General features: G+C 42.6%; 1 protein-coding gene across 1 annotated transcript; it reads left to right on the top strand.

Annotated features, from left to right (window-relative positions):
• Positions 1-13245: 13245 nt before the first annotated feature.
• Positions 13246-15455, top strand: snai2 (snail family zinc finger 2; the record flags this gene model as incomplete). The annotated part of the gene is made up of 3 exons (XM_080726065.1): positions 13246-13324; positions 13595-14116; positions 14842-15455. The coding sequence occupies 3 exons, from the start codon at positions 13246-13248 to the stop codon at positions 15021-15023; spliced, it is 783 nt and encodes a 260-aa protein (XP_080582191.1). The 3' UTR covers positions 15024-15455.
• Positions 15456-25650: the final 10195 nt, after the last annotated feature.

Here is a 25650-nt window from a genome sequence, read left to right as displayed (position 1 = left end):
TACTCATATGTTAACAAATAAGAACACAACCATCTGTTGTTTACAGTAACATTCAACCACTTATGCTTTGATTAGTCAGCAGGGGTGTCACAAGGGGGGGAAGTGGGACTGAGTTACTAGGGCCCAAGGTGGAGGGGCCTTAATTATTTTATACTTTAGCTATTGAAAAATAGCAGATATACAAGCTCACGCTGCACGCTTGTAGATCTGCTATTTTTGAAAAGTCGTGAAAATGCGTGCAAATCTTTGAATGTACTTTTTAAGCGAACATTTGTAACTACGATTTTTCTTCTGGGGGGTCCCTGGAACTAAATATTTTGAGATGGGGGTCCGTGGCCAAATACATATCATTTTGGGGGTCCTTCACATGAAAATATTTGAGCACCACTGACAAGGATTTTTCAAAAATAGAAGATCTACAAGCTCGCAGCACGGCACACGGTGCAGCATATCTGCTATTTTTCTACCCAGGGCCCAGAATTTGGTGCAACACCCCTGTTAGTCACCTGGGATGGAAGTGAGGGCTCCTCTGCTGTGGTCTGTGTCGCCATCCTGAACCTCTAAATCAGAAGGGCTGCTGTATGAGGGGCATATAAATGAGTGTTGTCTCTTCTACTCTTCCCCGCCATGAGAGTTAGAGTGAATTCGCTTGATTAGTCATCAGTCTCCACCATGCCAGACAAGTAACAAATGTGGTTTTACATGAAATTGACTCTGTGGCAACAATGACTGATTATACTTTGCTGCACTCTAAGTGAAACGTCCACAGTCTTTTTGTATTCTACTATTGTTTGTTCATCAAATAGTGATGAGGACATTTGGCTATCTCCTCTATAAATTGAGCATCTGGAACAGTTTGTACGGATGAATGAATCACACTGTACTGTACATCCACAGAGTGCACAAGAACATCAGGTGTGATATATAATAGCTTTCTCTATCCCCAGGGGTCCTTGGGGGGTTCCAGGGGGTCCACGGATAAATGAGTGATGGGAATTTTAAGGGTCGGTGAATCCAAGAATGTGCATCGAAGTGGTTGGAACCAAATGGTCCTCTATTGGTCAATTTGGTTCCATTTGTACACTCTCAGAGTTAAATTAACACAGATGTTTTTACAGTCTAGATTGATTTTATGAAATGGGAATCAATGGCCTAATGCATATCAAACTGGGGTCCTTGAAAAAAAAAGGTTGAGAATCACTGCTCTACATTGCTTGGTTTTGGGGCTAAATTGTGAGAGATGTGCGTATGGCCATCTTCACAGTGACAGACTACACATCCTCTCCAGGGTGACTGTTGGGAAGAAATAGAAACTGGATATAACTAGAAATACTGCATTGCCGTCCTAATAGCGTCCTATGCCTCCACCAACCAGTTGCTGTTCTACATCCATGTCTGGACAGATACACAGGTAGTAGTGAATGAAGATGAACGTGTTTTGTGAGCTCACATTGACCTTGAACTTTGGCTATACCTACTTCTAATCAGTTCATCCTTGAGTCCACAATTGTGGCAAATGTCATGAAATTTCCTCAAGGCATTCCTGATATATCACGTTCACAATTTAAGGATGGATGGACGCCTTGGACGGACGGTGTAAAATCTGAAAACATAACGCCTCCGGCCACGGCTGTCCACCAGCGGACGGCCGGACGCATAATAAATGTGGACAGGGAGCTCAGTTACGGTATGGGCTTCTAGTTCAGATTATATATATATATATATATATATATACTATATATATATAGTAAATACAGCACAGTATACAGATGGGAAAACCAGTCAGAGTGCCCACGCTATGAAACGGGCGCTTCCAACCTTAATTGCGTCCATTTCCCCCCCACAAGGCCAGGGTAAGCTCCACCCGGGGCGCGGCTTTTGGCCATGAGCAGAGCTTCGGTTTGTACCGCGGCAACATAAAAGCCTCCCGCTCGCTTCGTCTCCTGACGAAAAACGAGTGCTCATTTTTCAACCTGACTATGGTTTTCCAATAGTACTGCAACATATAGTGAAAAACACACGCAGTATATGCATTCACCATCAGTAGTACATGTGGCATACAGAAACTACTATATAGCCTACAGTTACTGGCCTTCTTTTTCTGATCATCCAACATTTTCAATGCTTTTCTGTCTTCATTCTCCAGGAAAAGCTCAGAGACATCATAATGAGCACAATACGTCCTAGCATGGTCCTAATGAGTCACTGAACTGCCTCACCCCATTGAAGGAAAAATAAATTGGAGGGAGGCTTCATTCTCACTTTCAATAGAGTGACAAGTGGTGAGATTCAGAGTGTAATCTCTGAATATTCATGGCTCCATGGTTCTAGCCAGCGGGTGACACTAGTAGGCGAAGAACAGCACTTTGAAAGTGTTAACATAAATAATTGATCTCTGTGTACATTCACTGATTCTAGGTATGCTTCAGGATACGTCTCAATTAAAGAAAGTTATGCAGTCAGCATTCTTTAAATGTAAAGACACTGACTGTAATTTTAGAAATGTAACTCAAATTACCGACAGTAAAGGGCTTTGCAGATGTGCGCAATTATTCACACAGAAAAAAAAGGACGATTTCATTTTTTTAAGAATACAATGATTCTCTATGACCTCATGCACACCGGCTCCGAATTTGACGTGTGACAAGTGGCTGCGGCAGTATGTTTTTTTCCAAATCGAACCCAGTTCGTTTAGTGCGTCTTTTCGCATGCGGTAAAAACCCATTGGCATACAGAAATAACGCAACACTCCTGTGTGCAAAGCCCTTAACTCATGTTCTAATATTCCTGAAATTATTAACCACAGACCTAGCCATTGTTCTATTGTACACAGAAATGTTAACGCTAATTGCCTTAAGCTCAGGTATGTGTAATCATTATGTTGATATCAATAACCTTGATAAGCATAAATTAAACATGTTGCTCCATCTTCTTCTAATACGATCGCAAAATGTTGTTTGTTCAATCTCAAATAAGACTTTCATTTTGAATGATGAGCTAAGCTTGATTTTCATGTGTTTAACAATGACGTAGTAAAAACATGGTGATGATGGTCAAATTCTGGGAGAGAGGGCGAGATCATTTAGCGACCTACAACTGGGTTGCAATGTGGTCGGTAGTTTTCAGCGACCGGGTCGCTAAAGCATCCAACCAGGCCGGTAAATCACCGACCGTGCCGCTAAAGCCTCCGACCGGGTCGCTAAATCACCGACCGTGATACTAAAGCGAGCGACCGGGTCGCCAAATCGAACGACCGGGACGCTAAATCCACGGACCGGGTCGCTAAATGCACCAACCGGGACGCTAAATCCACGGACCGGGTCGCTAAATCCACCAACCGGGACGCTAAATCCACGACTGGGTAGGTAAATCCACTGACCGGTGGTCGCTTATCCACCGACCACCGGGCTACTAACCCTAACCCTAACCCTAACCCTAAACCTAACCTCAGTAACCTTACCTCAGTAGGCTAACCTGCCGACGCAACCTCCCAACCGGGTCGCTAAATCACCGACCGTGCCGCTAAAGCGAGCGACCGGGTCGCTAAATCGACCGACCAGGGCGCAAAATCTTCCGACCGGGTTGCTAGATCTACCAACCGGGTCGCTAAATCTACCGACCTAAAACTGCAGGCAGGTCGGTAGATTTAGCGACCCGGTCGTCGATTTAGCGGTGCGGTCGGTGATTTACTGGGCCGGTCGGTTGATTTAGCGACCCGGACGCTCGATTTAGCAACCCGGTCGCTGAAAACTACCGACCACGTTGCGACCCGGTTGTAGGTCGCTAAATGATCTCGCTCTTACTGAATTCTAGAGTGATTTTTTTATGAGCGTTTTAGTCGGTCCAGACAACTTGGCCATAGTGGGAGTGTAGCTGTTTTTAATATGCTGGCCCATTACTCTGAGTGAAATCTCAAGTTTTTAGGCGCTTGTGTTCAGGTTTAAGTGTGTGTGTGTGTGTGTGTGTGTGTGTGTGTGCGTGCGTGCGTGCGTGCGTGCGTGCGTGCGTGCGTGCGTGCGTGCGTGCGTGTGTGCGCGCACGCTAGTGCGTCTCCTAGTTTGAGTCCTAGGAGACGTCAAATTTCTACTTTGGGTTAGGAACCACTGCTCTATGGTACTTATACCTATGAGATATTTTGCCAATTAAATATTCATGTAGATCACAGTTTCCCAACCACTGGGTCGGGTCCCATATGTGGGTCACAAACCAATTTTTATGGTTCACTACTCAAGTAGAAATCCCATTTTCGTTTTTTTTGAATAAATAAATAAATAAGAATGTTATAAATGTATCAATGTTCAAACACACATGTAAGAAATTCCATGAATAAAATATAATGATTAAGAAATAGCGAAAATAGCCGATCTACAAGCTCTCAACGCGGCACGAAGCGACCCGTTGTGAGCTCTGCTGTTTTCACTAGTTTGGGTCCCAGGCAAATGTCTAATTTCTCTTTTGGGTCACGGCTAAAAAGTTTGGGAACCTCTGATCATAGATAACGGTAGATAGATAGATAGATGATCATTGATCAGTCTAATTATATTGTCTCCCTGCTTTTATATATTGAGACATTTAGATTGTGGCAACGGTCATGTCTCACCTAGACACAGGATCTGACACAATTTTTGACTTAATGGTAGGGCATTCACAAATAGTGATTTTTAGTATTCTTCGAATATTCGACAGGACTGGCCAAACTGTCAAATATTAAGTAAGCAAGTGGCGAACATTGTGAAAATAGCCGATCTACATGCTCACAATGCCTCGAGTCGCGCTGCGAGGCGTTGTGAGCATGTAGATCTGCTATTTTCACAATATTTATCTGCGGAACCGAGTCACATTAAATGTAATACCTACAATTCCAGTTCAAATATGTTTATTTTGGGGGTCACAGCATAAAAAGGTTTGAGAACACGTCCTGCTATAGAGCATTAACAAATGCATCCACCAGGGGCAATGACAACTCATTCTTATGACTTCCTATCTAGCCAAGCTTTATAAACTATATATTTTTTAAAGAGAGAAAAAAGAAAAAGGCGAATATTCGACTTCGGTGAACAACGTCGAATAGTGACTTTGATATTCGAATATTCGAATATTTGTTGAATGCCCTACTTGATGGTCAAGATTCAATTCATCCCCTGAGCAAGCAGGCATGCTTAATTAGCCCTATTCACGGCCCGCCCACTCAGCAAATTTCTCAGCATCCCCCGGGTGCTGACATCAATCTAGAAGGGGAAACTATAACAAAAATAGCTGGACTTAAAGCCAACAAATCATTATTTCGAACGGTAAAGTAAATTATAATGCTTTGTGCCTTTTACTATCTTGTGTTCTTGATCATGCTAGCCGTAATTTATACTTTACTATTCGGAAATTGCATTAAATTAGCTATTTCTGTGTTAACTCTATAGGCTTATAGTAGGATTTTCCCCTTCAAAACGTGACTTCAGCACCCGGGGGATGCTGAGTGGGCGGGCCGTGAATAGGGCTAATAGTAAACATTTCAGCACCGGGTTCAAATCCAGGTTAGAAGAGGAAAGTCACATAGTGCAGCTTTAACTAGGTTATCTCTCTGTGTCTAATAATAACTCATGCATTTTATGTAATGTGATTTTTTTTCCCCCAATGTGTTATAATAGACCAGAAATTTAAAATTACAAGTATTAAAAAAGCGGCCTCAAAATCTATACGTCCCTCTTTTTGGCTAAAGTTAACTTATCCCAACATTCTGATGTTGATAGTTAGTGGTTTTAATCTACTCTAGACTATACCTCTACTTTAGTTGTGTTAGCATCTGTTAAAATACATCTAGCATTAAGCATACAGTAATAATTAATAATACATGGCCATTTCCTAGATCAGTGAGAATATTCAGAATTTTAAAAAAGAACTTAGGAGGACCTGACCATTTTCCTGTTTGTTGACTAGGGTTCATGCAATTTACTCTGATCTCCTAAATTGCCCTGGATAAGAGCATCTGCTAAATAGCAACATGTGTATTGTAATTGATTGAATGTAGATGGAGAAGCTTCAGGTTCACACCAACAGTTGAAATTCTTAAAACTACATTCCACTCATGGACAGATTAACCCCCACGAGGGCCCCTGGCCTATAGTTTTTTAGGTGCCCCCCACCCCCCACAATACACCCCCCTCCCTCCCGACACGCACTACCCAGCTCGGATTTTAAGCCATGATGATCACCTGCGGGCCAAGAAAGCACCTGTATACAACAGAGGAGGGGCCCACACATTTGATTTTGAATTAACATATACATTTAATTTGAGTAAGTTGTCAATGACCACGCGGCCCAGTTCCCCCAAGGGCCCCTGAGAGCCAAGGGCCCCTGGCAACGGCCCTACCGGCCCAATGGTTAATACAGCCCTGCCGGGACTTCATTTAATTAAGAAAATGCTATTCTAATATCTAACCAATATGTATGAATGTATGATATACAATACAAGCAGCACATCTGCAGTCGTTGGAGGTGGTGGTCTCCTTACTCTTTCATTGAGAAATTTGGCAATAAAGCAGACAGTGCACCAGAATGGACAATGATGTGCTGCCATCTTCATTGGAATTCGGACATCGTTGATTGTAGCTTTAATTATGTCTGATGTCGGCTCAGATATAATTTACTGATGTACATTTACTTTCACTTACCATACAGTTTATGCCAACCCTTGTAATTGAACTCTATGTCCTATTGATATACCTCCAGATTTCTTGTAGATGTGTTGGATGTAGTTGCTCTTACTTGCTTAAAAAGCTATCGATCTTTTGGATCTGTCCCTAATTTAAAATAGGAAAAAAGAAAAAGGAAGGTCTTCCCCACCCATTTGTAACAATTACAAGCCAATTTCTAAATTGCCATTCATTAAAAAAGAATTCTGGAAAAGACCTGTTATATTTTCTGGCAGCTGTGAAAGATAATAATATATAGAAATATTTGTTCGACAGCACCACAGTACTGAGACTGCATTGATTAAAGTAAAAACATGTTTTAATGGATGCTGACACTGGTGATGTTCCATGCAATTCCAAGTGCAGCCTTTGACTTTATTTATAATAATATTCTTATCAATAGATTACAACAAAAAATTATTTGATCCCAGCTTAAACTTTGAGAGCCACGTTAACAAACATGTTATTTTTTTCATCTCAGGATCAGATAACTTTTGATTGATTGATTGATTGATTGAAGAATTTATTTGAAGTACAAATCACTGGTACAAGGTAAACTAAAAGGAGATCCTAGAAAGCCAAGGCTTATTTCCACAGGAACCACACTTTAAGTATCTCATATAACATTGAAAGACAGACGGATAGAACATAGTACTTTATCTAGGATAATATCAGTTTCAAAAGTTTTCATAACATCATTGAGTTTTAAAGCTACCAAGATCATGCATGCTTTTATTTCTTCGTATAGAACATGGTTGCTAACCATGAGAGGAGAATGTTACTCCTATTTTAACTTCCCTTAACTGGTTGCTTGCCTGTTTATTAGGATTTATTTTAAGATGTTGCTGATAAGTTTTAAGGGACCTCGTGGCCTGGGCATAACTGAGCCTGCACACAGCCTGTGGTCCTCATGCAGCCTGAGGCAGCAACATGCTGGTTGTTCCTGAGTCAAAGCTAAAGACAAGGGGTGACCGTGCCTTTTCTGTCAGGGCTCCTCCACTCTGGAATGACCTGCGGAGCTCAGGCTTGTCAAAGCACTGTATTCTTATAGATCACATCTTTCATTTGGATACGTAAAAGGACTTTCCCATAATGACAATGTTGAAATGTTATTCTTTATGTTTTATTTTTCACTGCACTTTGATAAGTGCTTTATAAATTATATGGATAGAGTTAGAATTAAGTGACCCATTAGCATATGGGGACCTACTGTATGTGGACATTATGTAATAACATTATAGGAATTGTGCAGTTAAAAAGTAGGCTTGAGATCACTGCATTGTGTCACAATCTGTTCAAATCAGCCATATATGACATTCTTTTTGTTCCATTTCACAAGAGAATCAGCTGACACGGCATGGCATTGTACAGTAGCTCCATCATGTGCCACAGAAATTGGAATTAATTATGGTTTGCCCCTGACTTGATGTGACAAGTCACCATGATGGCACACAGTAGCCCCTAACAAGGGACCTTTGTCACACGGCCAACCCTATTTGATTTAAGACGTAAGGTGAACGGGTGAAGGGGTGTACACCAGAGGCATAAAATTGTCATTGACGTGTCAAAGTCAGCGGAGATGTCCAGTACATCAGCCAGATTGCTCCTGACCTATGACCACTGAATGGACCTGCTGTACGTGCCCAGCTCAATACTCTTTTACAATATGAACACAATGCTCCATATGCTGAAGCCTGCATAAGAAGGAATATACAGTACATGCAATCATGATAGTGAAAGACGGAAGAGATACTGGGAATTATAAGAAGGCGTAGCTATATCTGATTAACTCAGTGTCAGTGAGCACATTTTGAAAGCATTTCGTCCATATCACCTACCTATACAGTTACATAGCCCCTCTATCCTGTTAGAGCTGAACTCCATGCAGTTTATAGTTTTCATTTAAATCTAATAAGAGAACAACATAATCTATGGTGCCCTTTCCTTTAAGCATAATCTATGGTGCCCTTTTCCTTTAAAATGCACATGATAGGCTATGAAAAGGTCCTCAGGTTGCCATCTCTGGACATATGCATCATTGGTCAGGCTATTCATGGCTTATGACAGATAGACTAAGTACAGTAGGATTGTGAGAGAGACATTAAAGATGTTACAATCTATTTATGACAGTGTCGATTACAGGCAGAACAGTATAGGCTACTATACAGCCACTGTCCAACGTTTCTCAGTACCAGTAGTATAGCTATAGGGATGAAAAGAGGTCTGGTCTGGTGGCCAACTGCGGGTGCCTCTCCAAATCTGAGGCAGTGAGGGTGTCTAAAGCAGACGTTTCTTTGGAAATAACGCATTTTAATTAATAAAATACTATATTTAATCATCCATTAGTCTGTAAGCGAACTCATCCCCATTATGCTATTCATTCAGACTGCAAGCTTTTACATTCATGGCTCATTGTAGGTTAGCTCATATACTATATGCGCAGTAGCCTGCAATACTAAATAAGCAGATTGCATTATCAAAAGTAAATAGTAAATGAAGATAGGCTCACATCATTGCACTGATAAATAGCACCCAACTAGCCATAATGAAAAACCACCTACGTCCAAACTGCACTGCATCAGAATGAAACCACAAAAGGTCTATAAACCTTAGCCATAGGTCTACCTGGTTTTCTGGTAACAGGTGGCGATGTGCTATTAGATCCCTTTGGACCCCGACACCAATTCCTCATGAGATGGTGTCTTATTTGATGTATGCAACGCGGTTGCTAAAACATCTCTGCAAAATCACAATATATCCCTTGTGGCAACATCATCGCCCACACGGCATCCTGGTCCACTACCCAGCAGCAATGTGCAGAAAGAAAAAAAAAATGACAAACACTCCGCACTTACATGATCTTCCCATATCTCCTGTGCAGCGATGATGATATTTTAGGGATTCCGCTCCGTCCGTGGGTACAGTTTCACATCTCGCTTGCATCGTGCGCTGTGCTGCCAAAAATGACTGGCTGAAAATCACACAAGATGTGTTTCAACGCACGCGTCCGTCAATCCACTCCCGTTATTCCGTGGTACCCAACCCGGCGCAACTCTGACTGTGGGCTACATAAATATTGGATGAACCTACTTTGTTCGCGGGGTAGTAGGCTATAGTAAAGGACGTCTCGCTATGTAGTCCTACCCTACATAGTACTACGAGAGGCACAGTGATACATTCCACAAAGCAGCGCGTTTGAGGCCAATTATATTTGCGTGCACTGCGGTATGAATCCATTCGGGAATTTATACCCCGGGTTTATCAGCGAGCGGTTGAGCAAACAAGCCAGGAGGTTAAAAGAAAACGGACTGCAGAGCATTTTCTTTTTTCAGGAATATATTTTTCAAAGTTGTGTTTGTTTGTTTGCTTGTTGTGAGCTATAGGCCTAGTAGAATAAAGCCGATAATGATGATAGCATTTTCATCACTTTTTTTAATAGTCAGGGTGGTGGTCAGAGAGAGAGAGAGAGAGAGAGAGAGAGAGAGAGAGAGAGAGAGAGAGAGAGAGAGAGAGAGAGAGAGAGAGAGAGAGAGAGAGAGAGAGTACTGAATGGCAGCATCCTCAGTAGCTACATTGGACGTTCAGCTGCGTCCAGTGCAAGCCTCCCCCCCTCTTCCCCGCGGCCCCTGCGTGAGCAGTTGCGCAGGTGGGTGTGTGCACTGTGCAAGCAGGTGCATTCATTTCCATGTCAGAGAAGATTCCTCTCGTTTTCCAGCTAACGCAGCTTGAAACACCTGACATTTAAAGGAGAAGTATTAGTCTGCTGCTGTTAGATATGCTGGGTAACTTTGATCATTCTTCTGATTCTTAAATCTCGAAACCAAGTCATTTAATGGTCAAAACCAGTTATTCAGGATCATTCCATCTATTTCAAAGGTCTGCATACCTCCAACATGAAAGGCAATATTGCCTTTAATAGCAAATAAGCGTGGATAATCATATGCCCATGGTGTAGGCCTAGGCCTTGGAAAGGTTTAGTCAGTGTATTCAGTGAGCTCTCACTAGCACTTAATCCCTTTCAGTTTGAGACTTTCCAGTTTACACAAGGGCTGAACAGTGGCTATCAAACCATGTTTAATGTACGCCTCTGTAATGGATCTAATATTGCTTTGAGGAGTCATCAGACCTCAGTAAAAAGCCACTTAATGGTATAACATACTTCAGTCATGCACTGAACAGTCAACCACTAATATTTTATCACCCACTTCACCCTTCTTTGACCTGAGCAGCATGTGCACACAGGAGGCCATTATATTGACTGGTCCATGTTATGTCAAACAATAGATTGATGCAGTGATACCTGTAGTAATTACAGGAGCCGCAGGTCTCAGATGAGGTTATCTGTGGATTATGTAAATCAATGAACTCCCTGCAGTACATATACTTGTTATAGCTACCACAAGAAGATACACCCTCCTCTCCTTTGTTAATTCTTCATAGATCCTAAATGACTGTCTCTGTGATATAGAATATGTGATGTGATTTGAGTCAGCACTTTAACTTCTGGTTTCACTTCAGTTATCTCCATCCGTTGTCAGTGGCACGGTCACATCACTGTGCATGTTCTATAACGCAGAGAGAGAGAGCAGTATTGAATTCAGTTTTCTCCTTGAATGCCTGCAATGAGCAGAAAAGCCCATTTTGCTTCAGTTTCATTTGGCTCGGTGAGCATGCAACATTGATTACAAAGTAATACCCCAGTTGGTGCACACAGCCTATACAGATCACCATAAAATACCATCACTGCTCACCCACCTACATAACATGTGTTGCACCAATGGATGTTCATGCTCATTAAGGCATGCTATGTATGTCTGTGTGACAGTAGGTCTATAGGTGCAGATAACCTCCCATGTCCTTTATAATCCAATCACACAGGGAAACTATTTGTATTGTGCAATTATGTTTTTTGCTGATAGGCTAAGCGGTTCACTTATAAGGCTTGCCCCAACTCCCCCAAGACAAACAGGGATGTTCATTATCTGCTTACCAAGACAATCAAGGTGTCTTTAAGGGCATGCCTTTCAATATTCAAAGGTGATTCTTCAAGAATATTTTTTGTTTCTCTTGTTAGTCTCATCATTTTTTGGATACAGCCTAAAGTACAGCTTACCCACTGAAGTGAGTTGAACACAAGGGGGCGTAGACTGATAAGTTTGCCTCCCCATGTCCAGTTGAGCTGCAGAGGAGGTACATGTAATTATGCTACTGACTCTAACCTCCATGGGGAAATATAGCTATATGCTTAAATCTAGGCTACACTAAGATGTTCATTTCCAGAAAGACTACATATTGGAGCAAGGAAAAATAAACATTATTAACTGCATGACTGGACGGAGAGAGACAAGAGGGCCCAATCCATTGTCTGGGCATTTGCAACTAATACAGATATGTACAGACATGTCTCGTCAATAGATGTGAGTGAACAACACTATTGAACGTTCCTGTATAGCAATAAATCCTACTTCTCTGGTGAAATTATTTTTAGACAGCCACAGAAAGAAGACTCATTTTCTCCAGACCTGAGGAATGCAGCACTCATTAGCAACAACCAACAACACATTCTAGTGATTGCGCCCTATGAATTATAAGCAGACTAGCTCATTAGTACATGACAACCTATCCTCATCCCCATAATACATTGGTTCTAAAAGTGGGGTCCGGGGACCCCCAGGGGTCCTTGATGGAATTCCAGGGGGTCCCCAGCTAAATCATAGATAGGAACCAAATGGAGCCTTATGGGTCTGTAACTCTGAGAGTGTACAAATGGAACCAAATGGACCCTAATGGGTCAGACGGTTCGTAGCCTAATGCATGTAAAAATGCTTGAGAATCATGGTAGAGTAGAGCTGTAAAGATCTTCTCTTATGGGGGGGTCCCTGGCATCTTTTATATAAGATAATAGGTGTCAATTTTGGGGACTTTGACATGAAGAAGTTTGAGAATAATACACATAATACCCATCAATATACATTAAGCACAGGCACATACAGCATGGCCAATTTGCCCAAACCATAGGCCCCAGCGTGCACGCCCGCACGCGAGCACTTGCGCGCGCGCGTGCACACACACACACATCACACACACACTCACACACACACACACACACACACACACACACACACACACACACACACACACACACACACACACACACACACACACACACACACACACACACACACACACACACTCAGGTATAAAACAAAACACCTGTCTCACGACAGAAGAAGGTGCATGTAACCCCGCCCTTTATGGGTGTACGCGCGCGTAAAGGCGTGTTTTAAGGCTCTCTGCTGAAAGAGCAATTTAATTGGATTGAGGATCCTGATATATGTAAAGGAGTGTGCATGGCTCCTCCCATGCACCTGATAGGGGAGTATTTACAGCCCTAGTTACAGCTACCCGCTGCACTGTTTCCAAGAGCACTACACGATGACACTTAACAGGACTATGCAATAGGGAGTTCCGTCTTTACGCAGTGAATTGTCGCGCCCTGTGGCGACCGTTATATCTTCCAAAAAAAGTTTTCCAAAGTGTATCCCATTTGTTTTCCAAGATGCCACGCTCGTTTCTTGTCAAGAAACATGTTAACTCCGCTAAGAAGCCAAATTATAGTGAGCTGGAAAGTCCAACAGGTAAAGTTTGAGTTCATTGATACAAGTCCTGCTTTCGCCTACTTTACAAACTGCTTTAATTTACAACTTTTGTTTCAACATTTCTACACTTAAAGGCATTGATGAATCGAGGTTATCTTTATTTTATTAATTTTTTTCTGTCAAAAGTTTGAACCTGTCCTCCTACTTTGAAATCTGTGCTTCTCACTCAAGTGATGCAAGGCAAACGCAGTCCTTACAAACGTTACGAAATATAAAGTTTGACACATTTTATGTTGTTGTCTATTTCAGTGTTCTTTTCACCGTACATCTACAAAGGCCTTCCGCTGCCTGTCATCCCACAACCGGAGATCCTAAGCCCGGTAGCATACAGCCCCATCACGGTATGGACTACGAGCAACTTGCCGCTCTCTCCGCTTCCAAGTGACCTCTCGCCCATCTCTGGATACCCGTCATCGCTCTCCGACACGTCTTCTAAAGATCACAGCGGCTCGGAAAGCCCAAGGAGTGATGAAGACGACCAGCTCATCACCAAGCTAACGGACGCTCATGGAGTGGAAGCAGAGAAATTCCAATGTGGTTTGTGTAGCAAGTCCTACTCGACTTATTCTGGACTGCTCAAACATAAACAGCTGCACTGCGAAGCCCAAACGAGGAAGTCATTCAGTTGTAAATATTGCGAAAAGGAGTATGTCAGCCTTGGAGCGCTCAAGATGCACATCAGGACTCACACTTTGCCTTGTGTTTGTAAAATCTGTGGCAAAGCTTTCTCCAGACCATGGCTGCTCCAAGGACATATTAGAACGCACACCGGTAAGTGAGTGAGTTAACCACTTCCAACCTGCCATCCCTATTTTAGGCATGTCATTACAGGTCAACATTTTAATTTGCAAACAGTGCCAACAATAGTGAAAATAGCAGATCTACACGCTCACAATGCTGCCCTTGCGTTTTGAGTGCATGTGTGGATTTGCTATTTTCACTATTCTTGCTTGACAGTTGACACCATCCTACAATGAAGTATATAATGAGGGGCTACAGTGGTTATTATGGGACAACAGTGTATAAGGCTATAAGGGGATGATATTGGGGGTGTCTGGGCCTGGGTGATGAGCCATTGACCACTGACTGAGATGTGTGGTTACTGATATATAGTACTTCTACTACACAATGATACACAATAATGAAATAGACTTGCATCTGTGACTGTCAAGACAAACCACTCTTCAAGTAGGGGCCTCGAACCACTTTACAAAGCATGAGTTTTCCTGTGTACGCACTAGGCAGTGCCCTTTATACACAAAATAACATTATTTATTTGTAACTAAATGTGGCATTACACAATGACCTCCATGACATGTGCATTTACTTGTCAAAGTTTTACTGAGTAACAGGCCTATACAGTACAACATTAGAGTAAGACCATAACATAATATGTGTTTGGAGTGAATGGTGCACAAACCCTAACCCTGATGTAATGTTCAAAACCAATATCTTCCTGTGATCACTGACCCTGTCTCTCTTTGCTCATTTGACAGGGGAGAAGCCATTTTCCTGTCCCCACTGCAACAGGGCATTTGCGGACAGGTCCAATCTCAGGGCTCACCTACAGACCCATTCGGATGTGAAAAAATACCAGTGCAAAAACTGTTCCAAAACCTTCTCCAGAATGTCCCTTCTGCACAAGCATGAGGAATCTGGTTGTTGTGCAGCACACTGAACTGGGATACTGCTCCACCAGGAGACCTCAGTTATACTTTCCAACCCTGGAGAGCTGTCAGGGAATCACACTGAGGGTTTGTTCCAAAAAAAAATGCGGACTTTTTTTCTCTCTGAGTGATCATCTATTTCATGACAGAGTAAAAATAGCTCCGTCACATGCTTCTCATTTCAAGCAGTGTTTCCGCTACTGCAATCAGTGTTGAGCTTCGTCACAGCATGCATCCACCTACCTGTGCTATTCATGCACTTTTTCTTGCATGTTTAGATAATGTGTTATACGCCTTCAGAATGTCATCTTGTAACATGTGTACTGATGTGTCTCTCTCAGTGGCTGTGTCTTAGGTTCTAATGCAATTCTAGTTTTGTTTTGTAAGAACTACACAAACTGTATATCAAATGGTGCATTGTTGTCAGACTAGCACACATCCAAAGGAATATTGAAGCCATTATTGCTTAGGGAACAAGAGCAAAGATGTATTTTTGGGTGAGCGTATTATAACTTTTGCACGAATCAGAAACTATTTGCCAGCACTCAAAAGAGCAATATTTTCTTCCCCAAAGTGCCTCAGTTTTACTTGGCAATTATGTATTTTTAAACAATGGTTTGCTTTTATATTTTTATATATTGAATGTAAGTTTGACTGAGATGATTGTATATAAACAGTGAGAAATGTGATACTGAATGAATGAATTTTGATACTTTGATACTTCCATGTTGCTTTTTAAAATAAAAGTTCATTTTTGTATAATTTTTGCTTTCCTGTCTGAGTAATGCCTATTAAGCTCTTTTGTGGTCTTAATATCACACAGATTCAATATGTTAATACGATTCATGTACTGTAGCTGATCTTCCTCACAGTGAAACCTGTGAGTTCTGATTTAACGCTGAAAGTGTAGAAATTGACCTATTAGGATCGCTGAAAGATCAGAATCAATTATCACTCCGGATTTGACTGGTCATTTGTACAACAGCATAACTCCTGCTTGGAATGGACTCATGTCATGGAGGTGTAGAAAAGAGTATGATGACTCAACTCTGAATCAAGGCTGAACCTGTTCCTTGTGAACCTGTCCAGACATCAAACAAACTTGAAATTTAACACATACGGGCTATATTGATCTGCACTCACTTGTTATCCTCTTTGAGGACCCATGGTGCTGCTGTCTTTGCCTGAGAGACTGCAACTTTTGAATAGAAGGGTTTTATATCCCTTGTATAAATATCTAACCTGTGAATTGATTGAATGTACAGTATCCTTTACCTAGTTGTTAAATGCTGCTGTTAAAGAAGTTTAACCCAACTAGACCTGCAAGCTTTTCATTGACAGCATCCAGGAGTGAGGACATTGATATTTTCTCGCAACTGTTCTTTTTTCTCTCTCTCTCTTTTTTTTTTTTTTTACAAAACCACATTTTCCCATTCGCTTTGACAACCCTCTTGAATTCTGGGATGCTTGCCATCGTGGATTAAATTGACTTCCTCAGGGTGTTTTCTGTTGTCTATTGTAGCCTGTGCTGTCAACATACGGCACCACACAGCGAGAACAATCCCTTGAAGGACACAAGCCAAAGTTCAACTCCTTATAATACAACAAACCTCAGGTTCACACTGACGCCCAGAAGCTGCTGACCTGAAAGACGTGATCTGACAAACAGACACTTGTTTTGCTAGCTGTGAGGGGGGCTGAACCCCCCTCCAGCTATAGCTACTCCTCAGCGTGAGTCATCATCCAGCTATTCCAGGTGCTCTCACCGACTGATGTGATTGGGCCAGGTGGCTGCCGGCGCTTCAGCCTCCCTGGAAAGCAGGTGCAGCCACCAGGCGCCATCACGAAACCACAGCTACAATTCCACGCTGCCTGTTTAAGGAACCTCCAGACATGATTTAATGTGGAGACATTACAAGCAGCAGGTCCTATTATTCAGATCCTTACCTCATAAAAGGCAAGTGCCATCAGGGGGGGCACTCTGAACTCCAGTATTGGAGTGATAGTACACAACACGCAACCCGGCGCGTTAATTTAACTCCGTCAAAATGGGCCCTGATGTGAGGATAGGGGATGATTATGGGTAAATCTTCAAACTTTCAGAGTTAAACGGTTGTGTTTTTACCTCTTTGGATTAACCGAAATACTTGTCCTTGTGTGGTTTACTATCTTGTAGAAATATAATAATGATAATAATCTATATAATAATAATACAAATTGCTCTAGCCTCTTTCATTGCACCATTACAACAATGAACTGATTCCTCAACATATGGCTGTTACAGGATGTGTCAAATACCTATTGGGAGTGAAAACAGTTAAAAAGTCATTCTGGTGGTGAACAGTAATCACCCAACATGCCATTAGCAGGAATTCAACCAGGAGTGTCTCAGTCTAACATGAAATAAGGAGCTCCTTAATGAGGTAATTTCATCCACTTATAAACAAAAAAATATATATGAGCAGAGTGAATTCTTCCTCATTTCATTTACTCTCATGATTAATTATAATTAAATTATTAAAAGTGTGAAGTGAATTATTCTGTGTGCAGCAGCTCCAATGTTGAATAACAATGTTATTGTCTATGAATATGTCATATTCATAGACAGACAGAAAGCAGATTAAGTACCCACAATGCCACACAGTATAATCCTGAGTGTTAGTTTAACTGTCAGAGGGTAAACATTTCAAAGCTGTTTTAGAGAGACCGGAGGGTTGGAGGTGGCACTTTTTCTTTTCTTCTTTTTTTTTAAGCCGGCTGCTGACTTTGGTGAATGGGGTGTATGACTCCTTTATGACCATCAAGTGGAACAAATGAAATAAAGGCCCTCTGAGGCCTGATTGTCCCAGACACTGCATGATCCACAGCCCTCCTCCCTAACCCTGGTGCACCAGAATGGAGCTGATTGTGTATTCCTCGTTACACTAACTGCCTGGAGGAATGTTTGCCTGTTTATTGAGCTCCAATATCTTGTTAAGGAGCATTCTCTTTTCATTTCCGTTGTCTCCTCCTCAAGTGGCCAGATTGCTATTTAGAATGGTGCAGCTATTCAGCTGGAGGTGTGTATATTCTCCAGATAATACTATTTGCCTCTAATTGTGCGGCGTCCTAAGCGTGGAGGCAATATATTCGTTGATGAGTTTGATTCCTGCAGATCCACTGTGGCAGAGGGAGTCTTTTGAAGTTGTGCTGAAGGTCATGTTTTCCCCCTCTTGTCTTGTGTCTCATTAAAGTAAAAGGTTAATGTACAGGGGCAAAATAGTGATGTCAGGCCTTGACTTGGCTCGACACTGGGGACGATAATCAGACCATGTCTTATTAAATGTGTTATAGAAAGAGATAGAATATAGGTCATAGATGACCTGGTCGGCATGTCATTATAAGTGGTGAGGACAAGAGTCGGGTCTGAGACAGACGAAGCTGTGTTGTCTTGATCAATAGCACCCTGGTCGTTTTGTGTTGCTGCCTTGTCGAGCAGAGGTCAGCTGTCAAAAGATCCTGTGATCATACTTACTTGATTGTATTTCCTCCTTAATGTCCAACTCAAAAAACCCCATGACCACAGCAGGGAAAGATCAACAACACGCTCCTTTGTAACACAGTGGATCATTTGGAGGATTGAGACATCAACACATGGCGTTCAGTTTTATGACGATTATCATTACCACAGTTCAAATAGTCTACTGATGTGAAGACATTACTTCATATATTAAAGTGTCTATTAAACCGATGGCGTAATATTATTGGATGAATGTTAATGTTCAGCTTCATCCACAAATCCTTTGCCCGCTTGTGATGGATTGTGCCTCATCGGGTTATTTTGAATCTTACGACGGGGGTAAACAGTTCAAGCTTTCATCATTTAAATTGAACATTCCAACTTTCCAACTTAATTCTTTTTATAATTAAAAGTTGTACCCTCTGCCCACTTGATGGTGACTGTCAGCAGTTCCATAGCCAAAGCAGTCTGATCCATCATGAGACTGCCTGAATCACATGCCTCTTAGCCAAATAGAAGGAATATAATGTGAATTTCCACACTCTTCTAAATTACATTTCAAGTGTTTTGTTTCGTAAAAATCCTCAATAGCGGCTGATAAATGCTGCTGCTGTCAGAGATAGCGCTATCCTTGTATAAGAGATATGACAAGGTGAACCACATAGGATGGTTACCATGACACAGGCATTGATTCATTGGGATGATGCCATCTCTAGCATGCTGTTCACTGAACAGAATCTCCATGTTGCCAAACCCCCTCAGGAATAGAGGCCATTCGGGAGAATAATATGTTTTGCTGGGCCCTCTCGAACACTCTGTAATAAGGGGGTGGTGGTAGCGTGGCATGTCTGTGTGTGTGTGTGTGTGTGTGTGTGTGTGTGTGTGTGTGTGTGTGTGTGTGTGTGTGTGTGTGTGTGTGTGTGTGTGCGCGGTGCGGTGTGTGAATGTATATATATGCGTGCCTGTGTGTGTACGAGTTATGCGGTAAGAAACCTCAGAGTAGGAGCCTAATAGATAGAGTCCAGCCAAATATAAAGACTTCATGCAGTGGAGCAACAGAACCTCTAATTATATTGAGTTGATAAATGCTTTATTTACCTAATTAAAGCACACATGGGTGTTTGTTCTGTAGATTCTTCCAAGGGGGACTCCATTTACACTGGGCAAAACATCCATATTGTGTATCTTCATTGAATCATCAGTTCTGGGGCTCTGTATTTAACACAAGTTAACTCACAATCGATTTCGCCCCTCCACAGCAGAACCGTGTGTGGACATATGCCAGTTCCGGGCTCCAAAGGCACGCTTACCAGCTGTTGACGCCGTTACAGCTGTAACTTCACATCCAAATAGGCAAAATACGCAGTAAAATTATATACGCAGTCAAATTTATTTAATTTTTAACTTAAAATCCTGAGTGTTAATTTAACCACACCATTTCAGAGTGTACAAACATTTACACATGCATTTTTACACTTTTTTCCCCCACTGTTTTGTGTTCTGCTTGTTGCCTGAGGAAAGCCATTAAAAGTAATGCTCCTTCCTCTACACACGTTTACCTGTTTTCCAACCATTCCATTATATTATTCTGACTGGGAAACCTTTCTCTCAGAGTGCACTCTGACCAGCTCCGGTGATACACGGTAGCATGTACGAGAGTGCGAGAGCCCTCCTAGGAGGCCAGCAGACTGAGCCAGTCCTAATTATGATGAATCAGAGCTGGGAAGAGATGTCTGGCCACTGGCCGTCTCTAAGTGCTGTTTCACTCCACGGCAACAGGGTGAACGGCCTCAGCGAGAACGGCAACATATCAGAGCAACAGTGCACTCATCAGCACCGTTGTGAGCCACCGTCACCTATGAAGTCACATTGAACTAAAAAAAATCTATTGAATTTGGGCGGCAGTCAAAATGTACTATAGCTCATTAAAAAGCGAAATGACAAGACAAATTTCCTTGACGTGCTTGGATTTCTCAGATGTCTTTCCTGCTGCTGCAGTGCAGAGTAATAGAAATATACTGTAAAAGACTTCAGTGAGTGGTGCATTTGAGCAGTTCATTTCATTAAGCTATACCTGTGTGTGTGTGTGCGTGTCGGCAGCTCCTCAGTTGTGTGTGTGTGTGTGTGGGGGGGGGGGGGGGGGGGGGCGGGGAGAGGGGGTCATGGGTCACTCTGGGGCTGTGTGTGTGTGTGTGTGTGTGTGTGTGTGTGTGTGTGTGTGTGTGTGTGTGTGTGTGTGTGTGTGTGTGTGTGCTCAACAGCTCCACTTGGTCACCCAGGCCTACCACTGGTCACCCAGCGGTATTGCAGCTCATGCTACATACATAGTTAGTTACATAGTTACATATAATTACATAGTTACATATAGTTACATAGTTACATACACACGCAGTCAAGCATTGGAGCCAGGGTGTACCACCGCTCAAAAATAAAGAGAGAGTGACGGCTGAATTTCCTTTTAACTGTGATGTTGCATATAGTGAGTGAGCAAAAGAAGAAAAAATAAATACTTGTTTGGCAGAGGACCTTGTGTTAGCCGTGAGAGAAAAAAGTCTCTGAGGAATTATGCTTGTCCCAGGTACCGACATCAAAGAGCAGCTGTTCGGGGACTCACATATTATCGCATGACCTCTCTTAACTTATGGGTGAAATGGAATACTGTGTGGGCTTGAGAATTGCCTGCCCTGTAGATCAGCACCAACATTAGACCTCTGTCTGGGATCAGGTGCCTTCAGCATCAGATCAGGATAGGACATGGGCCTGTTAACTCTGGATGTTGCATTTCCTTTCATTCTGTGGCCCTTCAGAAAAGCCATGCTGCACAGTAGAATGCAGGGCCTGGGCATCACTGGAGATGCTTTGGACATTTTTCCCGTCTGTGTGTCTAGTCGTTATCTGTTCATCAAGAGAGGGAAAAGGTGAGCACAGAGTGCAAACAAAAGGTGCTTGAATAAACTAGCTCCCAGCCACATTATTCAGACTCTGGGCATTGTGCTCAGCAGACAAGCCCCGACAGGACATGGATCTCCGGAGCAGCTTCTCTGAGGTTGGGTAGGACCTACTGTGCTTAACAAGAATCCCATGGGAATCAAAGATGATTCGACAATCACAGTCATTGTATTCAGTCCAGGATATAGGTCTGTTTTTGCTGAGCATATCACAAAACGCACAGCAATGACCTCCGTCTGTTAAAACTATTCATTTGTATACATGCATTATGATGAAATACCATCTGCACGCTCAACAAAAGTGGAAGTCACAGAGAACAATTCTAGTTGAGTCAATGAAAACAAATGGTTCACAGGACCTGAATCATATTTCTGTGATTACTGGAAGAGCACTGATACAGCATTGTCTGGAATAATATGCAACAGAAATGTCCACTGTGAATACTCTTGGAACGGCATGTTTTTATTTACGCGGAGCAGAACTTCAGCTCTTCTAATTGCTATTTTCCTGTCTTTTGAGAAGAGTGAGAAGTATTGCCTCTAAGATTTCAAAGATAACAATCCAAAGTAGCTGAATATTTGTGCTCTATGGGGTAATATATTGCAATTATGATTCTTATAAACAGTGCATCAATATCGCAATGCCCCCTCTGAGAAACAGATTGTTTGTCTTTCCAGCTAGCGGTCGCAGTCCTCACCGCCATAAATAACTTCTGTCATTGTTGCATTCCTCTGCTTACACCACAGCCTTTGAGTAGTTTCAGAGATTGCCTGGTCTGCACCAATGCTCTCATTCCAGTGCACTGATCACAGGAGTCCTGATCCAGCTGTGCGGTTAGCCTGCTGAGAGAAAACCACCACTGCTGATAAGAGATTGAGATGACACTGACTGATGTGGGATAAGCGAGACTTTAAAGGCAACAAGCACCATTTGGGATGTATTAGGAGATAATGCTAATGACATTCAGATTAACGCTAATTTGGGCCTATGTGATTAAAGCAACTGCCACACACTTTTGGCATAAGCTTATTTTGAAGATGGCGTTTGATACGAGACGCGATTTCACCCCCAGTGCCACCCCGGTGGGTTGAGCAGCACAGAAGGGACTATCCACTGGGGGCCTCTGAGAGACACGTCATCAGCCTGCAGCAGCGGGGCTACTTGCCATAGGCAGCTGGAATGTTCCACCGAGATGACAGAGGGAGTGTCCGACAAGAGAGGGCACACAGGACACAGCACCCCACCCCCACCTTCCCTGCTCCTTCTCATCTCACCCTTCCCTCCCTCCTTCCACCACCTCCCCATCAACATGCCTTCTCGTTGAACCCCCCCTCTACTAATCCCCTGGTCCTTGCTATCTGGTCAGGCCCAGACAAATGGCATGGGGGGGGGGGGGGCTGGCCAGTAGTGAAGAAGCAGCAGGTGCTGTGCTGTCAAAAGGCACTTCACACCTCCACTCTCTCACACTAGCACGCCGCCCACCCCAAACCCCCTGTCCCGTCGTCCACCCTCACCGCGGGAGGAGAATGAGGGACTCTCCAGGGCCATTTCTGTTATCAGCACGCACCAGCTTTGAAGTGAGTTGAGCCAGAATCTGGACTGTGTTTACTTGAAGGCGTCCCCCTCGTGGTGTGTCAGCCTGAGGTAATTACAGCAGAATGAGTAGCCCTGTCCGTGATGACATGGCGGGGTAGGTGTGGAGAAGCCGCCAGGGCCCTGAGCGCTGAGTGCATCAATGTCTGGAGCTTCTCTTACTCACTAGGATGTGGTGTAGACAAGGGAGATCCCATGTGTAGGTGGTGTGGGGGGGTGCTCGCATGGACAAGATTCGTAAAAAGGGATGCACAACTGTGGCTAAAGATGACTTTCAAAGCATTGTTATCATAAAGTACAGGCCTGTTGTACTTTTTCTCTGCGGGGTGTCTGATAAAACGTTGTGAGCCATAGCAGTATGCAGGGATGTACTACTGGAGCCTCAGTAGCCCTGTGAGATAGGTAACTGAGAATAAATTATGCTTTCAGTTTCAACTCAATCTGGGTTTGTGAATACCATACAGACCATGATTTGGGACATGAAGTAGCTACTTTACACTGTTTTGTGTCTTTTAAACTTTGATTATAACTTACTGGATACAGAGGAAATATCCTTCACAGCTACAAGCTGACTTCTTATAGTATGACAGAGATATCACTTTTAGTCACAGTTTTAGTTACAGTAAGTTTTAGCTGTCCATCAAAGGACGTTCATCTTTGTAATTCCTCTGCAAAATTGGAAATACATGGGATTGGAAATAAAGCTTATTCTATCCACTGCATTCCAAAAAACACAGATCCCAATATGCACAAGAGCACCAGCGAGGGTTTGATAATGAGATTTCCCTCCCGCTGCTCCGTTCAGAAGCCAAAACATTGCTTTTGTTGCAGCTCAAGGAATGCCAATGAAGTGTAGCCTAAAAATATATACACATATTCAGAGAATGCCAAGGCTGAATATCATGACACTGGTCTGGTTCAGTTGTAAGTTGATGATGTCACTGTTAAAGAGGTCAAATAGAAGAGGTCGGTAGACTTTGTGAGAGCCTAGATAATGGTGCATGGACTCTGTAATCTAGAGTGAAAATGACGCTCAACCATCGCATTGCAAAATCACCAGATAGCCCCCTGAAGCCCCGTTTCTAAAGGTAGATGTGTATGTGCATTTTGTGAGGTATATTTTAATCCCATGCATCATTTGACCTCATAATGGAGAGATATATTAAGCACATCACATGTGCAGTTAAAGTCTTTTATATTTCTATTACTCTGCACTGCAGCAGCAGGAAAGACATCTGAGAAATCCAAGCACGTCAAGGAAATTTGTCTTGTCATTTCGCTTTTTAATGAGCTATGGTAAATTTTGACTGCCGCCCAAATTCAATAGATGTTCTCTCTCATGAGAGAATAATTGCCTGTCTACTTTACACAACAGAGTTTTTTATAAATATATTTTTGAGTCTTGACTTGGCGAGTACTATATTGGATAACTAGTTCACTTTATTCTATGAAAAGGCTTCCATCTTGACAAAATTCTACTTATTGTGTCATGGTCCAAGGTGATGAACGGCGTGCAGAGCTTGTTAAAGAGACAAGTGAAAACTGTTTCGAAGGCAATATTCACTGATTTGGGAGGATCTTCAAAGTCTATCAGGAATCAGATAACGCTTCTGTTGTTTTCATTAGTGAGCGTCTCTGCTTTTATCTCCCACAACTGCTGAGCTCGCCTTATCACGTGCAGCACAGCCTGGAATTCCGACCTCTGATAAATCGTCTGAGATACCTTGGTTTACACTAGCAAAGTGTTAAACCAAATAGAGAACATGGAGTATTAGATACTTAACAAGTAGAGCTATGCCTGGCAGCATACAGCTCACCTGTGATTCACTGAAGTTGCGCTGTGAAACGAATGTTGCTGACCAGTCCGATTTTGAAGAAGCCGTTCTGTAAACCCCCCCCCCCCTTCTTTTGTTCATTATGATTTTTTCCTTTTATGTATCATAGTCAGGGGCGTCACAAGGGGGGGGGGGGGGCGGGGGGGGAGTGGGACTGAGTTACAAGGGCCCAAGGTTTTTTTTAAAGTCGTGAAAATGAGTGCAAATCTTTGGATATATGTATTTTTTTAAGTGAACATTTGTAACTCAAGTTTTGCTTCTGGGGGGGGGGGGGGGGGGTCCCTGGAACTAAATATTTTGAGATGGGGGTCCGTGGCCAAATACATATGATTTTGGGGGTCCTTGACATTAAAAAATGTGAGCACCACTGACATAGAAACATAGTTTTTTCAAGAAACCTTTGAAGGATTTGCACAAATTTTCATGATTTTTCAAAAATAGCAGATCTACAAGCTTGCAGTGCGGCACTCGGTGCCGTGCTGAGCTTGTATATCTGCTATTTTTCAATAGTCAAAGTACCCAGGGCCCAGAATTTGGTGCGACACCCCTGATCATAGTACAGAGAGCTAAACCTGATAGAAAGCTTACAGTAAAGAGACACAAATTCAGAGCAAGGTAAATCCTCCTGCTGCCTTGATGCCAAGAGAAAGCAGAGGCGATGGCCGACCTTGTCCTTCTTTGCTGTTGGTCTGTGGGTTTTGGGCCAGGGACAGGAACTCCCAGTACAGACACTGTGTCTGCGATTGCTGAAACTGCTCCACA

The sequence above is a fragment of the Nannobrachium achirus genome, assembly GCF_963921795.1.
Source record: "Nannobrachium achirus genome assembly, chromosome: 5".
NCBI classification, from domain to species: domain Eukaryota; kingdom Metazoa; phylum Chordata; class Actinopteri; order Myctophiformes; family Myctophidae; genus Nannobrachium; species Nannobrachium achirus.
The sequence above is the reverse complement of the archived record's forward strand: the minus strand, read 5'-3'. Positions and strand labels throughout refer to the sequence as shown.